This window comes from Peromyscus maniculatus, chromosome 12 (genome assembly GCF_049852395.1).
Source record: "Peromyscus maniculatus bairdii isolate BWxNUB_F1_BW_parent chromosome 12, HU_Pman_BW_mat_3.1, whole genome shotgun sequence".
Lineage (NCBI taxonomy): Eukaryota > Metazoa > Chordata > Mammalia > Rodentia > Cricetidae > Peromyscus > Peromyscus maniculatus.
This window is the reverse complement of record NC_134863.1, coordinates 42,818,942-42,840,074: the sequence shown is the minus strand read 5'-3', so window position 1 is coordinate 42,840,074 and position 21,133 is coordinate 42,818,942. Positions and strand designations below refer to the sequence as shown.

The 21,133-nt window shown below is 38.2% G+C and overlaps 1 protein-coding gene across 4 annotated transcripts in view; it reads left to right on the top strand.

Moving 5' to 3' along the window:
* The window catches only part of Alcam (activated leukocyte cell adhesion molecule), a 179,410-nt gene that overhangs the window by 146,339 nt on the left and 11,938 nt on the right, over positions 1–21,133 (top strand). For 2 of the 4 annotated variants that reach the window (XM_006989991.4, XM_006989992.4), the window contains exons 5-12: positions 939–1,026; positions 1,486–1,668; positions 6,219–6,346; positions 8,359–8,491; positions 12,976–13,088; positions 15,948–16,083; positions 16,184–16,317; positions 19,133–19,265. In XM_006989991.4, coding sequence (XP_006990053.1) covers positions 939–1,026; positions 1,486–1,668; positions 6,219–6,346; positions 8,359–8,491; positions 12,976–13,088; positions 15,948–16,083; positions 16,184–16,317; positions 19,133–19,265 — 1,048 coding nt within the window. Of the gene's footprint in view, positions 1–938; positions 1,027–1,485; positions 1,669–6,218; positions 6,347–8,358; positions 8,492–12,975; positions 13,089–15,947; positions 16,084–16,183; positions 16,322–19,132; positions 19,266–21,133 lie in introns of all 4 variants that reach the window. The other 2 variants (XM_076548984.1, XM_076548983.1) reach the window with 1 other exon arrangement.

The following is a 21,133-nucleotide window of genomic DNA, read 5'->3' as shown; positions in this document are numbered from 1 at the left end:
AGTGAAGAGCAAGTGGATTTCCTCCAGGCCAACCTTGAGAAAAGCTTTCCAACTAAATGAAATCATGGGGTGTGAAGAGTGTGGTCTGTCTGGTAAACATCAATTTTTGGTGTTTCAGAAATTTGGGGTGCTAAAGTTCAAGGCAAGAAAGCCTAGGAGATAGATCTGGAGAGGTAAAAAGTTCCCAGATGAATCAAGACTTATGTAGTATTTAGACTTTATTCTATTAAAGTAAGTTACTGTAGGTTTGAAGTACATGGTGAGAGAAGACAGATACAATCACATTATCACAGGTGTGAAAGAAAGTGGAATTGATAGGCAGGCACAGATGGAGTTCCACACATAAGCACATCAATTAGGTAATAATCTCGTCATTAACCAAAATACTTCAACATTCCCTGTGTTTGTGGGGGTGGGTAAGATCAAGTTTTTTTAACCCTATTTAATTTTACTACCCAGTATTTGATAAATGTTGAATAATTTAGTTAAAATGCACTTGAAGACTGAACTGAGGATTATAGAATATGGCAAGTATTTATCCTGTGAAATGAAAATGGAATTGGAGAGTTGCCACATTTTAACACTAAATGTTTCTTGCACTTAGAGATCTATGAACCACAGAAATAATCAATATTAATATAGTTATAATGTCATTTAGTTAATATTAAAAATGAATAGCATCAAAATGAAATTGGTAATGCCTTTAAATGGATGTGATTTTATGTATAGTCAAAAGCTTTATTGTACATTTCAAAATGGATAAGACCATAATTTTTAATACGAAGCCTTATTTTTATACAAGATTCAAAGGGTGTTTCTTAACCAAAGGTGAAACATAAATTGTTTAAGACACTTCATTTCTTGAAGATTCTGAGGCTTCCATGAAATAAGGATTTAAAACCATTTGGAATGAAGAAATTTTCTTTTGCATTTTTCAGTTAGGTGACTGCATTTCAAGAGACAGTTACCCAGATGGCAACATCACATGGTACAGGAATGGGAAAGTTCTGCAACCCCTTATAGGAGGTGAGTCTGTGTCAGGCAATGGGTTCCCATGGCCTTTCGTATATTGTATAGACTAGTCATTCCATGAGCTGTCCAGAATTGATCATGCTGTCCCCTTCTCTATCTACAACTCTACACTTGAGTTACGCTAAGTGCCCCTTAACTCATTGGGTGATTTCTTTAGACACCATTTTATCCATTGTGTGGAAGAATCAGAAGCAGAAAGCAGTATTTCTATATATGGCATGTTCTAGAAGTTAATTAAATTGAGTGGGAGATAGGATTTCGAGATTCTATTTTTGCCTATGCTTCTGATTCACAGTTTTGAAATGACATCTTACCTTATTGAGTGTCAATTTTCTCTCCTACTAAATACAATTAGAAGGACAAATTCACCTCTCAAATATGTTGGAATATTTAATTATGGATTGTGGCTTTCCAGTGAAACATCTTATCATTGGTGTTCTTTACTTTCTTTAGAGGTGGTCATACTTTTTAAAAAGGAAATTGATCCAGTTACTCAGTTGTATACTATGACTTCATCCTTGGAGTATAAGACAACCAAGGCTGACATACAAATGCCATTCACCTGTTCTGTGACATATTATGGACCCTCAGGCCAGAAGACAATTCATTCAGAGCAAGTAGTCTTCGATATTTACTGTAAGTAAATGAATATATACTTGTGTAATTGTAATATATTAGAAACAATATTCAAATTTTAATCTTTGAAATCCTGATTCACTCCTCTTAATATTCTGCTGTCAATCCTCACCCCCAAACTTTGATACACAAGTAATCTCCTCTTCCTTGGAAAACCTATAGAAAAAAAGCTTACCACTAAACAATATACTCTACTTCTTCACATATTATTTATATGTATTCTGTACTCTATTAGGTGTTATGTTCTTTAAAGATTTGATCTCTAACTTGATCAATTCTCTCTATTACCCTCCAGTCATAGCATGCTGCCATGTTTTTTATAGGAATTCCTAATGCCTTCTGACCATTTCCTTAAAAAAGTATGGACAAATACTACCTTATGACTGGCTAGCTTCCTAAGTTTCAAATTGGGAAAGTGAGTATTAAGACTTGGGAAATTGGCTTCAGGAGGTATTTGTATGTATGTGAGTACCAGGTATACTAGTGGATGAATCCTTGGATGCATGAGGATGACACAATAATTTATGGAATATTTGGCAATGAGAAGACAACATAGGCACTATAGAACCTCTTGATGATGACACAAAGCAGTTCACTCAAAGAGGTTGTTCTTCCACCTGATACTTATATCAAAAGGAAATTGTCAGTGTGAGGTTGCAAGTGAGAAATGTCATAGGAACAGAATGGTAAGTCTTGAAAAGTCATATGTCCCAGGACAGTGATTCTGGAACTGTTGAACACATTAGTTGAATATGACAGAGTTGCTAGAACACAGATTACTGAGCATCACTCAAGTAACAAGATCTAATGTTGGGGGAGGGATGGAGTGGAAGAGCGATGAAAGAGATATCTCGACAGAGGGAGACATTGTGGGGTTAAGGAGAAACCTGGTGCTAGGGAAGTTCCCAGGAATCCACAAGGATGACCCCAGCTAAGACTCCTATCAATAGTAGAGAAGATGTCTAAACTGGCCTTGCCCTGTAATCAGATTGGTGACTATCTTAACTGTCATCATAGAACCTTCATCCAGCAACTGATGGAAGCAGATGCAGAGATTCACAGCCAAGTACCAGGCCAAGCTCCTGGAGTCTAGTTGAAGAGGAATTATTTGAGCAATGGGGGTCAAGATCATGATGGGGAAACCCACAGAGACAGCTGACCTGAGTTAGTGGTAGTTTAAGGACCCTAGACCGACAGCTGGGGAGCCTGCATGGGACCAAACTAGGCTCAGTCTGTTTGTGAGATGCCTAGCAATGGGACCAGGATCTATCCCTGGTGCATGAACTGGCTTTTTGGAAGCCATTCCCTATGGTGGGATGCCTTGATCAGCCTTGATGCAGGGAGGAGGGGCTTGGTTCTACCTCAATTTGACATGCCAGGCTTTTTTGACTCCCCATGGGAGGCCATACCCATTCTACGGCGTAGATGGGTGGTGGGGTGAGGGGAAGAGGGAGAGTAGGAGGAGGGTAGGGAGGGGGAACTGTGGTTGGTATGTAAAATGAAAAAAAAAAAAGATCCAGTGGATAAAGAGGTGCTTCACAAGGAATTTATTACAAAAATGATATATTAATATTAGTGCTGATAATCTATGGAGCATATGTAGAAAACCACTGCTGTAGCGAGACCAGAGACAGAGCAAAATGATAGAAGAGGACATTCAAAAACGAGAACTGGATGAAAGAATTCAACACTCGACAGCCTGAGAAAGATGTATTAGTCCTCCCCTCTTTAGTTTTTATGTTGACCTGATTTCTGCCTCTGGTGCTCACTTCACACAACCATTCCCAGTTCCCTGTACTTCCTGCAGTGATCAACAAAATGGTATTCCTGGCTCCTTACCTTTTTCTCCTCACCCTAAACACACTGCTCATCAGGCTGCCATCAGAAGTCTCTTTCTAAAACTTAAATCTACAGCGTTCCTACTGTGCCTGAACTTCTTCATTGACACCTCAGGATGCTCAGATTCATCGTCTTCATGTTCTCAGCTGCTGTATTCTGGAACCTGCTTCAGCCACAGTCATGCACTACGTGTCAACCTTCATCATCATACTTGACACACTGCGCTCTTTTCTACTGTCCACATTCCTCTGGGAGGATACAATTCCGATGCCTGCCCATGTGTTCTCTTTGTTTGCCTTTATCCTGTAGCAAGCCCCTGCTTATTCTTTAAAGCAATAGGTCTGGAGGGGAATCCTCTTGGAAGCTACCCAGGCTCACACATCTATCTAGGTTTTACCTTTGGTGTCATGCTTAATGTAATAGTCTGAATGACTAAATTTTTTTTCTCATAAATAGAGAGAATTCACTGAAGTGGAGAGCACAGTATTTTGAACTTTATGACCCTTACGCATTACTTAAATAATATTCATACTAAACTAATAAATCTTTGACTGGGTGGAAAGATAAGTGAACACATAGATATGTGTAGGAAAATGAATAGAGGTAGAGGTTCATGTCAAGTGGTGAAATATTACAATCTCACTTGATGTAAATTCTAGATAACCATGTATAGTAAATTATGGAATACTCATTTCAAATGTTTATGTGTAGGAAATGTATGAAGGATTTTGAGTATCCTTACAATAGTCAAAAGATTATCTTAGAAAGCAGTTATGAAAGAGTTGAAACGAAAAGGAAGGCTCAAGGTGAGGGAGCAAATGAGATGTGATAGTATTCTTTCTGGTGTAGGTTAATTAGGGCATAGACTAGGGAAGTATTAATTGAATAGAAGGGGAGAATCAAATGTAAGATATAGCAAAGCATTCATCACTGAGACTTGGTACTAGAGTGGATTGGAGCAGGCAGAGCAGAAAGTCAGAATAATGGGAAGAATGATGACTTATTAATAAGCAGAGTGAAATCCAGAGTCTGAGGCAGAAGGACAACAAGTGGTCATCAATTTGTTAGGCATGCGAGTGGCCCAGAAAGCTACTGTAAAAATGCAAATGTGTTACAACAATCCTCTGATCACACTTTAGTCCTTCACCTCTCTAGTACAGAATAGATTGAAAAGGATTTCAGAGAAGGGATATTGAAATAGAAGAAGAGGTCATACAGGTCATGGTCCTGGCTGTCCTAGCATCAGCCTTGATCAGATGTGCCACTGTTCCTTTCTGAGAAAGGGCCACGTCAAAGTGTGAACCTGACACACATTACCAAAAGAGTCATGATGAATCCCACTATTTCATTCACCTGAGGTATTGTAACAAATAATGGAAAGGAAAAAAGAAAGAGAAGGGAGGGGCACGGGACGAAACCCCAGAAATGGTGGCTGTCAGTAGGATGTCAAAAGCGAGCTTTATTCTCTTCTTCCACGATACTGAGAACTGCTGGTTAGAGAACTACCTGTAACAAATCCAGAAATAAACACATGCAACAAACTAAAAGCAATGTGTGAATCTCACTGGGATTTGGTGATACCCAGATATTCACCTGTAGATCAGTGTCAAAGAGGCAATCTAAAACAAACTTTCTAAATTTTCCTGTGCATTTAATTTAAATGACTGCAAGAAATGTGGAGTGGAGGGCTTCTCAAACTGCAACTTTTTACTTTCACTTTATTAGCTAATAATAAAATAGGTATTTGCAGCTAGAGTATTCTGTTCATAAATTTTAAAAGTCAGATAACTTAATCATTATTCATTTTGTCTATCATCCTCAAAATTCATCCTTCATGGCATTATTCAGCTATGTAAAGCATGGATGTTAGAAAAAAATTGTTTGTAAAGCCAACATCACTTCCTTTTACTTTCCATTTACTAGACAATGCTCCATTGTGTGCAGCATTTAATTCACTTGGCATTCGACTGTTGAGTAGTCCTATGTATTTAAAAAAAAATACTCAATACCTCTATTTTTATCTGCAAAAATGAACCAATGTGTAATGAAGTTATATCAGGTCTTGTTTTAAAGAACAGAATAAAATGGCAACAACACTTATGGTCCTGATGACTATATAACAATCTCAATCTCTGTCCTTCACTATCTCTGTCTGTCTTATCTCTCCATGTGTCTGTCTGTGTGTTCATGGAGTTAATTTTTTAAAGTAGATCTATCTGCCTGTGTGCCAAAAACACTGCTGGTGTTGTTTAGCTCATATATCTTCATTTGACTTTCATTATTGTATAGTAAGGGTGTGATGGTATCCAGCAGCTTTAGTGACTTTGCTGCCCAAGTGAGTCTTTCTATAAGCTTCATATAACACCATTCAATTTCCTCATAATGAAGTCACACGGTGAGATTGTTCTACTGGTCTTTTACACATAAAATAATTACAGTCATTGCCACCTCAGTTAAAGACATTTTGCTAAGAAGAAATTGATTTTTTTTTTTTTATGTAACACGGTTCTTTGTAGTTTGCTCTAACTAAGATTAGTACTTGGTATAGCAAGTGGCTATTAACTTCAATCCCTCTATAAAAAGATACATTTAAGTAATTACCATTACTAGCTCCTTGAGAAAATTGTGTATAATTTAGTCATTTACATTGTATGCACAGAGTAATTTGGTACTTGACAAAAATGGTTAACTTCTGCCTGTGACTCCTGCAGATCCGACCGAGCAGGTGACAATACAAGTGCTTCCACCAAAGAATGCCATCAAAGAAGGAGACAACATCACTCTCCAGTGCTTGGGGAACGGCAACCCGCCTCCTGAGGAGTTCATGTTTTACTTACCAGTAAGTGCGTAAGCATTAGGTGAACTTGACGACTATCATTTTATCCTATTGTCGGGCTTCTAACTGACGCGAACAATTGCATGAACTTGGGTAGCTTAAGAGAGAAAAACGGGTGATTCTTGAGAATCGGAAAAAAAAAAAAAAAAAACCACCACCGGTAGAACATCCGTTGAAAGCTTCTGTGGCACCATCCCCTGCTCTTCCTGCTTTTCCTCCGTGTTTCGAGAGTTCAGCGATAAAGACGGAAAGGGGGCAACCACAGGAAACCGTAACTGCAAAAAACTCAGGGAGGGTATCATCATCCAAATAAGACCCAAAATCTGCTCTTCAGAAGTAGATCACTGGGAAATCAAAAGGCATGATTGCAAATGTTCTAATGTGGATGAGGATCCACCCACAGGCTGCTCTCAACACGCTTGAATCTTTTGAAGCAAAGAGAATTCTGTCGTGTAGTTCAGCTAACTTGGTAGAATAACCGTGTGGGCTCCTTGTCACAGTACTTGTCATAACTGAAAGGAGTGGTCTGCACAGGGGACACCGTGGGAAATTTCCTCAAGTATTTGCATTCTTAGTGATGTGGAGCCTGGCTGGAAGAGGGGTGCGTTCACCACCATCTTTTTTGGTTTTTCGAGATAGGGTTTCTCTGTGTAGCTTTGCGCCTTTCCTGGAACTCACTTGGTAGCCCAGGCTGACCTCTAACTCACAGAGATCCGCCTGCCTCTGCCTCCCGAGTGCTGGGATTAAAGGCGTGTGCCACCACCGCCCGGCTGCTAGATGCTGCTAAACAGTGCATTGACTGCAACCATGAGATTATAATGAATTTTATACTGGGAGTATTTCACAACATCACCCACTGTGTTACTGAGAACACCTGCACAGGAAACTTCTTACAAACGTAAATGTTGGCAGACAGCATTGTTTCCCCTATTAAATTGATGTATTAATATTTTCTCATTTACAAATAAAAGTTCCACTTTGGCTACGGCAGAGCCAAACTCGCGTTCTGTCTTTACAAATAACGTCTGCTGGCTGTCTTGGCTGCTGTTAATGGGTGCTCCTGCTGTCTCTCTGCTTGGCCTCCTCGGTTTGCTTCCCTTCCTTCCTTTCTTCCTTCCTTCCTTCCTTCCTCCCTCCCTCCCTCCCTCCCTCCCTCCCTCCCTCCCTCTCTCTTTCTTTCTCTCTTTCTTTCTTTCTTTCTTTCTTGCTTCCCTTTCTTTTATTCATGTTCTGCCTTGCTCTTTTAGTGCTCTTCATTCTTCTCCCCGCTTCCTTCATATCTGTCTGTCATTGTTATTTGGGTATATGACTGGCTGTCCCGTTGGCTTGTGTGCTTTCTCTCTGTCCCTCTCCTCTCCTTTTCTCTCCCCTCCTCTCTTCTCCCCGTTTCTCTTCTCAGATCTGCTCTTCTCCCTCCCTCTCTCTCTTGCTCTCTCTGTCTCTGTCCTTATTTTTCTCTGTCTGTCTCTGTCTCTTTCTCCCCCCAGCCTCTCTCATACTTGGAATGAAACCAAGTGCCTGGAACGTGCCAGGCCAGTTACATCTCCAATGTCTGGTTCATTGGCTCACTATATAGCTTAGGCTGACCTTGAACTCACTATGTCACTCAGCCTTTCTTCAAACTTGCAGTCCTCTTGCTCCCAACTCCTGAATGCTTCAAGTATAGGTATGTATCCCAAGACCCAGTTAGAATTTCTCCAGTCTTTTTGTTGATGTAGATAAGGTATAGGGGAAAAATGAACATTAAAAAAAAACCGCTTTAATTCAAACTCAAGCTATGCTGTCAAAAAAATAGATATCATCAATACAATATAAAATAGCCCTTCAAAATTTAGCACCAAACTATGAATTGTTCCTCAGATGTTTGTAGAACAAATTGCAATCATTTTTTCCTAATCAAAAAGTATGCTCACTTTTTTCTCATATCTGAGAAAATTGTGCCTTTCTCAAGAATTATAATCTTTCTTATTGTAGCTACCAAGTGTAACCCTCTGACATTTTGCTTCCATCCAAAGGGACAGCCTGAGGGAATAAGAAGCTCAAACACTTATACACTGACAGATGTGCGGCGCAATGCCACAGGAGACTACAAATGCTCACTGATCGACAAAAAAAGCATGATCGCTTCAACAGCCATCACGGTTCACTGTAAGTCACCTCCTCAGGACCTGCTGCATCTCAAAGGCCTCTGATAATATTACCTAGCTAACTTTTCTAAGTGCAATCTTATCTTTCTGAAATAACTTGGTTTTAGTTCACTCCTTAAAGAGCATCAGAAAAAGTTCAAATTCATGCAGGTTACCACTGCGATACTGAATCCTTGCAGGAGTCTAGGAACCACAAACTTGTCAATGGTAAAACCCTTTTTTCTAAATGCCTTCAGCTTGTTGTAACACTGAGTCATTTGGATATGATCCTTAAATAACTCATTATATATTTAAATATATGTATACAGAATTATAAATACATATATAATATACATAATTTATTTTATGCAGTTCTGGAGATGGAACCCGGGGCTCTGTACATGCTAAGTAAGCATTCTGCCACCGAGCTACACCCCTAAGCTCTTTTTAGATATTCTTGATATTAACAAGATTTACATTTTACCAGGAAGAGTGTAGATTATATATCTCCATTTTAAATTACAGGATAATATTAGCACCCACATCCAGGCAACATGAAGTTACTACAGATTTAGCACTGGAAGATGAAGTAGAGGGGACTAAAAGCTAAAAGACAGTAAATTGTTGGAAAGATAACCTCTTCAAAATCACCTTGAGTGACACCTTTTATTAAATTTTAATCTGCTTGGAGAACTACGGAGACTCCAAAATTATATTTAGTCTCAAATAATATGATGGGGGAAAGATCCATTAAAAACAGCCATGTAGGGGGCTGGAGAGATGGCTTAGTGGTTAAGAGTAATTCTTGTTCTTGCAGATGACCCAGGTTCAATTCCCAGCACTCAGTTGTCAGCTCACAACTATCTGAAACTCTAGTCCCAGAGGATCTAATGCCATCTTCTGACCTCAGAGGTCACCAATCACACACATGTTGCACATACATACATTCAGGCAAAACTCTCATCCACACAAAACAATAAAATAAAGAAATCTCAAAAAAAGAAGAAGACCAGTCATGAAACTTGAGTTCTTTATTTTGTAAATCTTGAAAGCACTTATTATTAATATATCAGATGCTTCTTAAAAATAATGACTGATTTATTTTTATTGACACTGCCACCTGGTAAGAGTAGAATTCATGCACTCTTTTGAATAACTGTGGGTCTTGTTTGGGGATGTAGACTGAATGAACCTTTCACCCAACAGTGTGATCAGAAAGATTTCTCCTAGAAATGATCTGCTCTAATCCTACAGAGCATGAGGTGACTATGTTTTGTTTTTGTTTTGATTAAATGAGATGAAGCAGGAGTGAAGAAAGGGGACTGAAGGTCATCAGAGAGAATGGCCTGGGATATCTAGTATAGGGTCCTCTGCAGCACAGGGACTTGGAGGAACTCAAAATATCTGCAAGCTTTAAGCTTGGGACCTAGGCTGTTCACCTTGACCACATTCCCTGAGAACAAACACCAAGCATTTGTCAAAAAAGCATCACTAGAGAAAAATATGGAGGACATGGGGCTCCCGTGCAGTCAGAATTTGGCTACCCAGAGGAAAGGAAGAAAACAAAGTCAAAACACTTTAAAGGAAACTGCCCTAAGCCCATGCTGCTGTGTCCTCTATTTACAATGCTTGAAAAACATACAGGTGAGGAACTAAACCTTGGAGGGAGACACAGGAGGACTCAATGGGGAATAATACCACCAAATGGCTGCTTTTGATTGTCTGAGGGCCTCTGTGGTAGTAGTGAAGTATTGAAACTGTTCACAGCCAGGCCCTTTCTTTGAGTCTTCTGTCCTTGTTGCTCATTGGTCTGAGGGTGTCATCATCAGGTGCTAGTTAGAAGGACAGTAGTGACCACTAAGTAGAACAAGAATGATGTTTATTTTCCTCCTCTGGGGTTCAGTCAGTCATGAGACCATTTATCTAACCTTGTTCTATGATGGAAATTGAAGAAATACAGCCAACAGATACAAGTACCTGTTAATAGTCATGTGACAGCCTTGTCAATCATATCTTGAGGCTAGTTACCAATATTCCAGTTACTTAGCTATGTGCCTATGTTTAAGATATGTTGGGTACACAGGTACGCAGGATCTTAAGAGGAGAGAGCTATTCTGTGTATGGCATGTAGAATAGGCAGGGAGGACTGGACTACAGATCACAAGGAAGAAGACTTGGTGGCAGCCACATCATATCTCAATGATACTCTGTAACAGGAAGGAAAAAATATGGTGGAGGGTAATTGAATTGGGTGCAGTTTATTATTCAAATGTATTCTGATTTTGACAGATTGACTGGAACATTGGTCTTAAGGCCTTAAGACCTTAAGGTCTTCTTTAGAGCTAAAGAATAATTATGCTCATCATCATCTTATTCTACATTATATGCAAACATGAAAATCACATTTTGCCCATTTATCTTTGGCTCCTTGTTTCACAAAAGTGGGGTTTGTTTCTTTTCATAAACAATTAAGCAAAGTGTTGGTGGAGAAACAGGATCCATCCATAGGGATGCAGAGCAGACCTCTTAACAAGACCATGTTGCTACAGATCCTGAGTTACTTTTAAAACAGCTACAATTCCTCTGCCAAATCTGACAAAGATTTTTCATCAGACCCTTCAAAGTTGATTCTATCCTTTAAAATCTCGTGTCTTCTCAACTGGCAAGCTCTTGACTCTACTAATAAAGGCTCTCAAATTTCCCTTCTTACTGTTTTCATACAAATATAAATCACCCAAACATTCAAATTTAACTGCTTTTATACAAGATGGCACAGATTAATAGTAATGTAAACTAGAAGCATGTGTATTCCATCATTCATTTAAAAACCGTGCCTAAGAGTCTTGATATACCAGGTCCTGTGGTTATGTCAGAGGAAATCAAGGCGAGGTCGTTACTCTCCTGTTTACTGCTTCACAGCAAAGACAACCCCTGAGAACCATTGATGGGGTGGGGAGATGCCTGAGTCAGTACACTGCCTACTGCATAATCATGAGAACTTGAGTTCCAATCACCAGCAATCAAGTAAAAAGCCGTGCCTAGGTAGAAGTCTGCAACCGCAGAACTGGGGAGGAAAAGTAGGGTGGGCAGATGAAGGTCCGCCAGATCTCTGAAGCTCATTGTCTCCCCAATGTACAAAAATTGTTGAGTTTCGGATTCATGATTAAAGACTATCTTAAAAAATAAAAATGGAGAAATATAGGAAGACAGCTGACATTGACATCTGCCCTGTATATGCACCTACACACAGTGCATAACACCACATGCACACATACACACACACACACACACACACACCAACAAGTATATTACCACATCCATACATCAAACACATTTCTTATAAAGAATGACACAGAAAATGATTGGCAGCCTAACAAAACCATGAAAGAGAGACAAATAGCACAACTTAATCTATAGTTAGATATACATTCTATGAGTTATGACCATCAGTAAATTATCATTCAACAGTGAGCAGCCTAATGAGTTCTCTAAATTTTTTTTATTTTGTCCATGTGGAAAGGTTTATGCTATGTCCCCACCTACCAAAGCACTTAGTTTTCAAGAGGCTACAACAATGTAGTGTCTTATACAAAGCCTTTCTGCTTTGAAACCCAGTTTGATTTTTCTTCTCTTTACTCCTGCAAGTCTCTATGTATGCTATGGCTTAGTATTTCAACAAGTAGTTACTGATATCTGAATGTGTAATAGATTTGATACTAGGTTCCAACTTTATAGGTAGTGCCATGAATTGGAGTGCATAGTAACTCCACCTCCATCATCATGTATGGATCTCCCATTAGTGCCTAGAACATAGTAGTTATATGACAATATTTGTTCCATTGTGTTGAATTTTCTTCCTACAAATCACATTGTAAGTTTTATATTTAAAAAAATCATTTTTCACCTGAAAGGCTCTACATCCTTAGACATGCTTATCCTGTGCATTTTTAAAATTGTCTGTTGAAAGTGTACCTAATAATAGGTCTTATTCAAAATTTCAACTGCATGGATAATGGACTAGCATTTCAAAAATAATTCAACTATTTGTCAATTTTCTCTGAAGAAACATCTGCACTATCTCATAGTTTTTCCACTTATCACCTGCTGTCTAAATATATGTGATTTTCCAATGCAATGCTTTATCAATGGCTTTTTATATTTACCTACTCATTTTTATTTCCTTCCTGAAGTGAGTTGATTTTTTTTTCTTAAGGTGATAGGTCTCAAAAAGAAATATTTGTAGGCACCCCCAACATCAATTATGTTAACTGAAAATCAATGCATAATCAGTTAGATTGACCATATGCTGTCCAAGTGGCCATCAGTGCTAACTTGTAAGGCTAAACTCAATCTTCTGTAGTCTAGCTGTTTTACTCATAGAAGTCAGTTCTGATATTCAAGTACAGTTAGAAAAAAATGTTTTGTTTTTGTTTTGTTTTTTTATTTTATGTTTCCTATCTTGCTTTCTTGTAGTTTTCATTTCAAGCAGATTTTTCTGTCTCACAGATTTGGATTTATCCTTAAACCCAAGTGGGGAAGTGACCAAGCAGATCGGTGATGCCCTACCTGTGTCATGTACAATATCTGCTAGTAAGAATGCAACTGTGGTGTGGATGAAAGTAAGTTCAGGTCTTTGCTGCTGTCCTGCTGCTTAGACGGAGTTCTTTGCACACCTTGTGTATTTTGTTTTACGTTCTAAAATGCATATTGATGCTTGGCTTGTATGCCCACATCCATGTGCTCTTCCACTCCTTCCCCCTCCAGTGTTTGTCAACCCACAGTAAAACTGTAGAGGCACTCAGCCTCACTGCAGCATCGTTAATAGATGGGCTGGAACTCAGCGTGGTGCATTGTTTATGATTATATAATGAAGAGTGATCCACACATGCATGCGCACCGCAAGCACATGCAATTATGTACTTTGAGGATAAACCTTTTAGAGTCCATTTTAACTGCCATTATTCTGACATCCTGCCTGTAGCATCTTTGTGAAAAATGCAGCTCGTTCATTATTTTTTCCCATCATGTATAATGAAATTCAGGCCTTTAAAGCAGAAAAAATCACAAGTAGCTCAAGCTCGGGCTTTCTGAAGTATGAATGTTGTTCTGTGGCCACAACATTTTTGCCTCCTCTTTGGTGCTGAGACAACTTTTGAGCCTCTAATAGCAGGCCCTTATGAATGATGAGCTCTTTGATGCTAAGTAGCTCTTTCACTTCTAACCTTAGGAAGCAACTAGAACATTCTGTGATCTTGCATAGGGTCTCTTGTATGAGCTCATGTAGTCATATAACTCTAAAATAAAGACTGTGACTTGGGGCTCAGTCGTTTCTACATTTATGGAATTGGAAAGGAGGGTATATAATTGGTGCTTTGAGTCAAGCTTGTCCTTAAAAAAAAGTCTATGAATATGGTACCACAGCTTACATCTTTGGTTTGTGTTTCCCAACACTCATAGTATAGTATGGATAGGTGCAGCTAATCAGTGGAATTCTGAGAAAATAAATATTCACATTGTTTGAAACAGGGGTTGAAATTATCTTTATAACAATCATGCAGAAATTTTCTTACTAGGACTTCTTGACAAAATATTATTGCATGATGCTGTTTTCCAGTCTAAGTGTTAGATTCTCTCCTCTCTCTCATCTATCATCTATCTATCTATCTATCTATCTATCTATCTATCTATCTATCTATCTATCTATCTATCTATCTCTCCTACTCTCCCCTTTCCCTCTCATCTCTCTGAAACAGGGTCTCATTCACTAACCTCCAACAAGCTATGTAGACCTGGCTGGCATCCAACTTCTGAGTGCAGGATTAAAGGTGTGCACCTCCACATCCAGCATTCTCTCATTCTTAGAACTTTCTCTTAGGCACAATGTTGTTACTATTTGTTCTTCTCCCAGATGATTGCAATGTCACTCTTCATCGTCCTTATTTAACATGTACTAGTTATATTACTTAATGCTCACAAAGCTAAATAACATATAAGCAAGTAGAATAGTCAATGATTGTACAAACACATATCATGTGTTTTATTTGAGAAATAAGTCAACTACACTAAACATGAAATGCAGTCACTATAGTTGGTTGAACCCTAATGTCAGTATTGCTAAGCAACATTCTTACATCAACATTAGTTGATGGGAGAATGGGCAGAAGGAAAACCCAGTATACAAAGATCTATAATCTTAGAATTTTGGCTTGTTAACTGCTTTTGAATTTCAATTCCCAAAAATGTGATTAACTTCCGATGTCAAGTAACATTTAAAAGATTAAATATTTTTTCTTTGTAGAAATTAGAATAATAAAGTTTTCTTACTAATTGAATTTTTTCATAGTTTTTGTCATTTTGTAGTGTAATCCCAGTGTTGATAGCCATTAAGATCAAATAAGTTTTGAGCATTTATGCCTACCATTCGCTGTTCAGATTCCATGAATGGCTTATGGAACAGTCCTACAAAATAAGTAGGGATTGACAATTGAGACTTTCACTCAGTATAACTCATTGTTCTATCCATATAGTTAAATCCTTCAAACAATGAGATACAGTAAGAATAAGACCCTATAAGTTTCCCAAATAAAGGAAACTCAGTCTCAGAAAATCATGAACTTGTTCTAAATTACCAATTCTAGAACAGGAGACTCTGTACTATAACTCTACTTTGCTTGACTCCTGGACTGTGAAGGATGAAAGATATCTACTTTTGAAAGCATCTTTTTTTTTTTTTTTTTTTTTTTTTTTTTTTTGGTTTTTCGAGACAGGGTTTCTCTGTGTAGCTTTGCGCCTTTCCTGGAGCTCACTTGGTAGCCCAGGCTGGCCTCGAACTCACAGAGATCCGCCTGGCTCTGCCTCCCGAGTGCTGGGATTAAAGGCGTGCGCCACCAACGCCCGGCTTGAAAGCATCTTAAAGGTTTATTTTTTTAAATATATATATACATCAGACCCAAAATAATAACTTTGAACTTAATTATTATAGGACACATATATCTTAAGTCACAATTGTGGGGCTAGAGACATACTTAAATGAGTAAGAACTCACTCCCTCCACTCAACACATGAGGACCTTTTGTGAATCCCCAGCACCCACCAAATATTACTGTGTGTCTGAAACTCAAGCATTGGAGGTCAGAAACAGACTGAGTCCAAGAGCTCCTAAACCAGCCAGCCTAGTCAAAACTCAGCCTTGTGCTTCAGTTAAATACTCAATCTCAAGGCAATAAGACAGATGGTTAGAGGAGGAGAAGAGATGGCCTGCTTTGGTTTCCCTGCACTCATACACAGGTGTAGTCATCCACACATCCAAGTACATGTACCACACACTTTAACTGCAGGCACACACACACACACACACACACACACACACACACACACACACACACACACATACACACATCATGCACAGTGATTAAAAATATAAAACAATGCAAACCAAAGTTGTGCCCTCTGAAGTAATGTGCTCTGCGTTTAACCAGGATAACATCAGGCTCCGATCAAGCCCATCGTTTTCTAGCCTTCATTATCAGGATGCTGGGAACTACGTCTGCGAAACTGCTCTTCAGGAGGTGGAAGGACTGAAGAAAAGGGAGTCACTGACACTCATTGTAGAAGGTATGAAGTGATGTCGCTGTAGTTCTTTTTCTTTAAGAACTTGACGTCTGGTTTCTTTTGATATTTCAGCCATAATGTTTCAATTGTAACACTATTTTAGGAAAACCTCAAATCAAAATGACAAAGAAAACGGACCCCAGTGGACTGTCAAAAACCATAATCTGCCATGTGGAAGGGTTTCCAAAACCAGCGATACAGTGGACCATTACTGGAAGTGGAAGCGTCATAAACCAAGCAAGTGTTTTTCCTCCTCTGTGCTGCCCCTGCTCCCAAGCTGAGTTTTATTTAGGTAACTGAAGTGTAGGCTGGTGTGTTTAGCACACGGAACATGCACCCTATGCTCAGAGAAAGTGCTTGCTGACATCTTAATTTTCTCAGAAGGAGAACATGCCTCAAAGAACACATTTAAATCCCAGGCCCATGGAAAATATCAAAACCACCATGTTATGGTGTCTGCTTTTAAAAGAATTAAAATTGGATGTTTCTCCATGGTCATTAATTCCTGAGACATGGATAATTAAATCATTAAGGTATATACTTTTCTGCACCATAAACTTATATATCACAGTATAAGTAGCCTCTGTTACTTTTCCTGTTTACACATGTTTAAAGGATATAGCTTATTGAATCTGGACCCCAGGGTAGTGACCAACATAGTCACTGCTTGGAAACACATGGTCCAGTTTGCTTGTTACAGGGCTAGGACCAGAAGAAGGATGCCCAAGTGTAAAATCTAGGTTGTGCCCTCCTGGACAATAGAGGACATTAATCTAAACTTAATATCTTTAGTCTTGGTAAGATACTTCAGTAGTCACAAAGGTTTTCCATTTACAAATGCTGTGAGTATTTTCTTCTTCATACAAAGTCAGACACAGAAAGAGGGAGACAGAGAGACAATGAGACAGAGAGAACAGCCTATTGCTAATCGTTCAGAACTTTAATCCCACTAATTAATCTCTTTGGGGTACTACTATAACGTTAGTTACATTTTCCCTATAGCAGTCCTCAAGTCTGAGTAGATCATTAGAACCAGTTAAAGAGCCACAGGACATGGGCTCTCCATTTAAGGTTTCAGCAGACACATATAAAGCAAAAAGATGCAAATTAATTTTAGGTTGAAAACTCCGCATTCCCCTGTGGAGAAGTGAGCCACTGGTTCAGCTCATATAATATCATTTGCTAAGCATGGTGGATCTGGGCTCTTGCCTGTGAGTCATAGAAATACATTTGCATATGTTCAAGCACAGAGAGCCCTCGGAGTGGTCACGCTTGAAGCCAATAACTCCTGACTGGATTAAATACATTTTGAGACACCCAAGTAAAAAGACCATGCTTAGGAAGGCAGAGAGGCAAGGAGACCGTCAAGCCTGAGAAGATACATGCTTCTCTATTCAGAATAAAGTCTTGAATTGCTGACACTGTGCAGAAGTACTTTTTAGAATCAAATGCTAAAAGAATAGAAACGTTCCCTTCCTACTTTACTTTTTTCTCTCTATATCTCTAGTTCAGTTAAGTGCCATTGAAAAAGAATCTGTAGGTATTGGTAATGGTGACATGGAAAACAGAGAAAAGGGAAGAAAAGTACATGTATATCTGATGAATAAATGAATATAACAATGAAAAAGGCCAGGCTAGAAATCAGAAAGTATATTTTGTAGAGATTGAAGTAGCAAGCACAAAGACTCAGGGAAAATAGCAGGCACACTTACCGCAATGATAGAAATAATAATGCCATTCTTCATTGTCATAGAGAAGGATTGAGTCTGGCCTCAGGGACAATATGTTAGTTTTCTTGTTCTGGGTCTGAGATGATCCATCCATAATATTTTATTTGTTCTCCCCTCCAAGGCATGATGAACCTACCAGTGTACAGCCATGAGGTAGCTCCCAGGGAGCAGAGGCTAACACACTCTTATCCTCAAGACAGTTACAGTCTAGTTAATAATAAAACCAAGAGAGAAGGACATGGGGCAGAGTGCAAGTTAGTGACCAAGAAAAGGCTCCGAATGCAAACTAGCTTGAGTTGTGTTACATTTGTGTCTAATTCCAAGAGTGACCCAATTACATTTTTTCTTTCTTTCTTTTTTTTTGTGAATTTTTAAATCCTTTTTAAAAGATTTTTTTGTGGGGTTAGGCAATAGGTATACTTTTTTCTTTTTTCCCTATTTTTATTGAAAATGTATCTTTTCATGCAATATATTCTGATTATAGTTCTGCACTTTCCCCTCCTCAACTCCTCCCAGATTCTCCCACCTCCACTTCCACTGAAATCTACACCTTTGCTTTCTCTCTCATATGAAAACAAACAGGCATTTAAAAAAATAACAATAGACTAATGACATAAGATAGAATAAAAACAAACAAGCTGGAATTGGACAAAACAAATGACAGAAAAAGAACAAGAACCATACATAAATGCAGAGGCCTGAGTTCTCGCTGCAGAGATCCCATAAACATTTGTGCCTCTGGACTATCAAGTGTATTTAAATTAAGTCACCATTAAAGGAGCCACTTTTTTTATTTAGCACAGAAAAATTCTAAAAGAAACAAATGGTTTTATTTACCCATAAACAAATCTTTTTGCACTTTGATATAATATTTTAAGGTAAGAGAATAGATGCCCATTGCAAAGAATTAAGATAATAGCATAGATGTCTACAGCAAAAAGCATTGAGCCTTATTCACAGATAATTAAATGCTAATGTTCACTGAAGGGAAGCTGGTGATTATAATGACTAATAACATGCTTTGAAATAAGTATCATGGGAAAAGTTTGAAACTGAGCGTTTATCCAAAAAGAAAAGTTTGATTGATGTATAAAAATTCCCCAGGGAATCACAGACACACAAATGCTATTATTACTTTACTGATCTCTTTTCTGCCCTCCGTAAAGCTGTGGACGCCCTGGATGGTCCTTGTCTGTAGTTCCCACACATCCTTAAAAACAGACAGTAGGACATCACACCTTCCCTGTGTCATCTACCACTATTCTTTCCCAGACTTGTAAAATGCATTTCCACTTCTAAACTCATCTTCCTTCTTCTTCCAGACAGAGGAGTCTCCTTATATCAATGGCAGGTATTATAGTAAAATTATCATTTCCCCCGAGGAGAATGTTACATTAACTTGCACAGCAGAAAACCAACTGGAGAGAACAGTAAACTCCCTGAATGTCTCTGCGAGTGAGTATTTCATTTCTGGCATTAAAACCGTAAGAAAATTTGAAGTTATTCTTCATTAGCTTAACATCTTCAGTCCCATCTCCCTGTACTGCATCATGGTAAGTTTCATGCATTTGTTTCGCATTTGATATCATCCCCATGAGGTTACTTTTTCTTTTCTTCCTGGTTTCCATTCTTCTCCTATCCTTGTTTTCACAGTTTAAGTCACTCCGTATGTTAGGGCTCAGACACTTTCCCCTACGATAGGAATCCTCCCAAAAGCAAGGAAGAATAAGAAATGGGTTGCTTGTGTTTAATCCATAGTATGGATCCAAAGTCAGATATCTCAATGGTTATCTTAAAACACATTTATAAAAGGTACACATTTGACACATTTTTAATTCAACTATTAGTTTGCATTACAATTTATTGTATTTTTATCCTACCCTTACTTTACACAGAAATGCCACAAATTTGTCCAATTAACAAATTAATAATAAAAAGATATGAGAGTTAACGAAATCAGCTTACAAAAGTTTACCTTCTCTTATCAGTTTCAAATCATAATAAAAACAGATGAAATTATCTTAGAGAAAATTGAAGAATCTGTCAATATTGAAATCCTAGTTTATATGTTTCTGAACATTTTGAAAAACATGATTTATTGGAAAATTAGACATTTTCAATTCCGTTACTATTCCTGTTGCTATGTTACTATGGCAACCTTAAATCAGGATTGGCCTAGAGTAAGGTTCACTTTTAGTATGTTAGCTGACCTGCTGCCAAATGTTGATTTCTTGATCAGTTGGAATCCTTGCATTAGTATGTTATGAATATAATAGCTAAGAGTTTATGGGATGAAACAATTTTCAAAAGATAATGGCCTCTAACAGATGGACTAGAATATAAAGTCCCAATATATTAGCTGGAAAACAAAACTAAACAAAATTAAAATACAGTCATTGAGTTCTCACAATGCAATTCCAAGAGTATTGATTTGTACTACCTAGAGAGAACTCATCCTTTTTCTTTTCTTTTTTTAGCCAAACAGATCTTTTTAACACTAATCTGTTGGATGAGGTACTTCAGCTTTCTCAGTATTTAAAATAGTCATTTCAAACTTTGTACTCTCTGAGTACTTAAGATGAGGAATGTAGGACTTTGAATTTTACCTAACATCATGGAGAATTCTGATGCAGACTATGCACACTGAAGAATGTTTATGTAATTTAATGATAATCAACAAGAGCACTGAGTTTTAACCAGACTAAGATCATAACACAATCAAAAACTTGGAAGTCTGGCAAACATCAGATGAGGCAGGGTGCTGTTTAATGTATAGAATACCACATTTATAACCTCCATCCCAGGTCCTGCTTTGAGAACATAACTAATAGTGTCCTTGATACTAGCAAATGAAAATGAATTCTCAATGGGCAGTAGTGGCGCACACCTTTAATCCCAGCACTTGGGAGGCAAAGCCAGGTGGATCTCTGTGAGTTCGAGGCCAGCCTGGTCTACAGCTCAAGATCCAGGACAGGCACCAAAACTACACAGAGAAACCTTGTCTCGAAAAAAAAAAATGATTCTTCGAAATAGGGGCAGAAAAAGTTGATCACAGTTGAGAAACACAGCATTGCAGACTTCATAGGGGCCAACTTTTTTCTCCTAAAAAGAAGTTCTAGTGAAAGATACAGACAATAGGAAATTAATATCAACTTTAGATAAATACTATAGCTTGTTGGTTGTAAACGTTCTCTAATGGATTAAAATATTTGCAGGTGAGCTACTCTCCTTAAAACAAGTTTAGTTCCTTTGTAGGGAAGTTCTTACTCTGTAAAGTATGGTTTTCCTTTTCTTTATCCTTAGTTCTAGAATAGCTGTTTTAT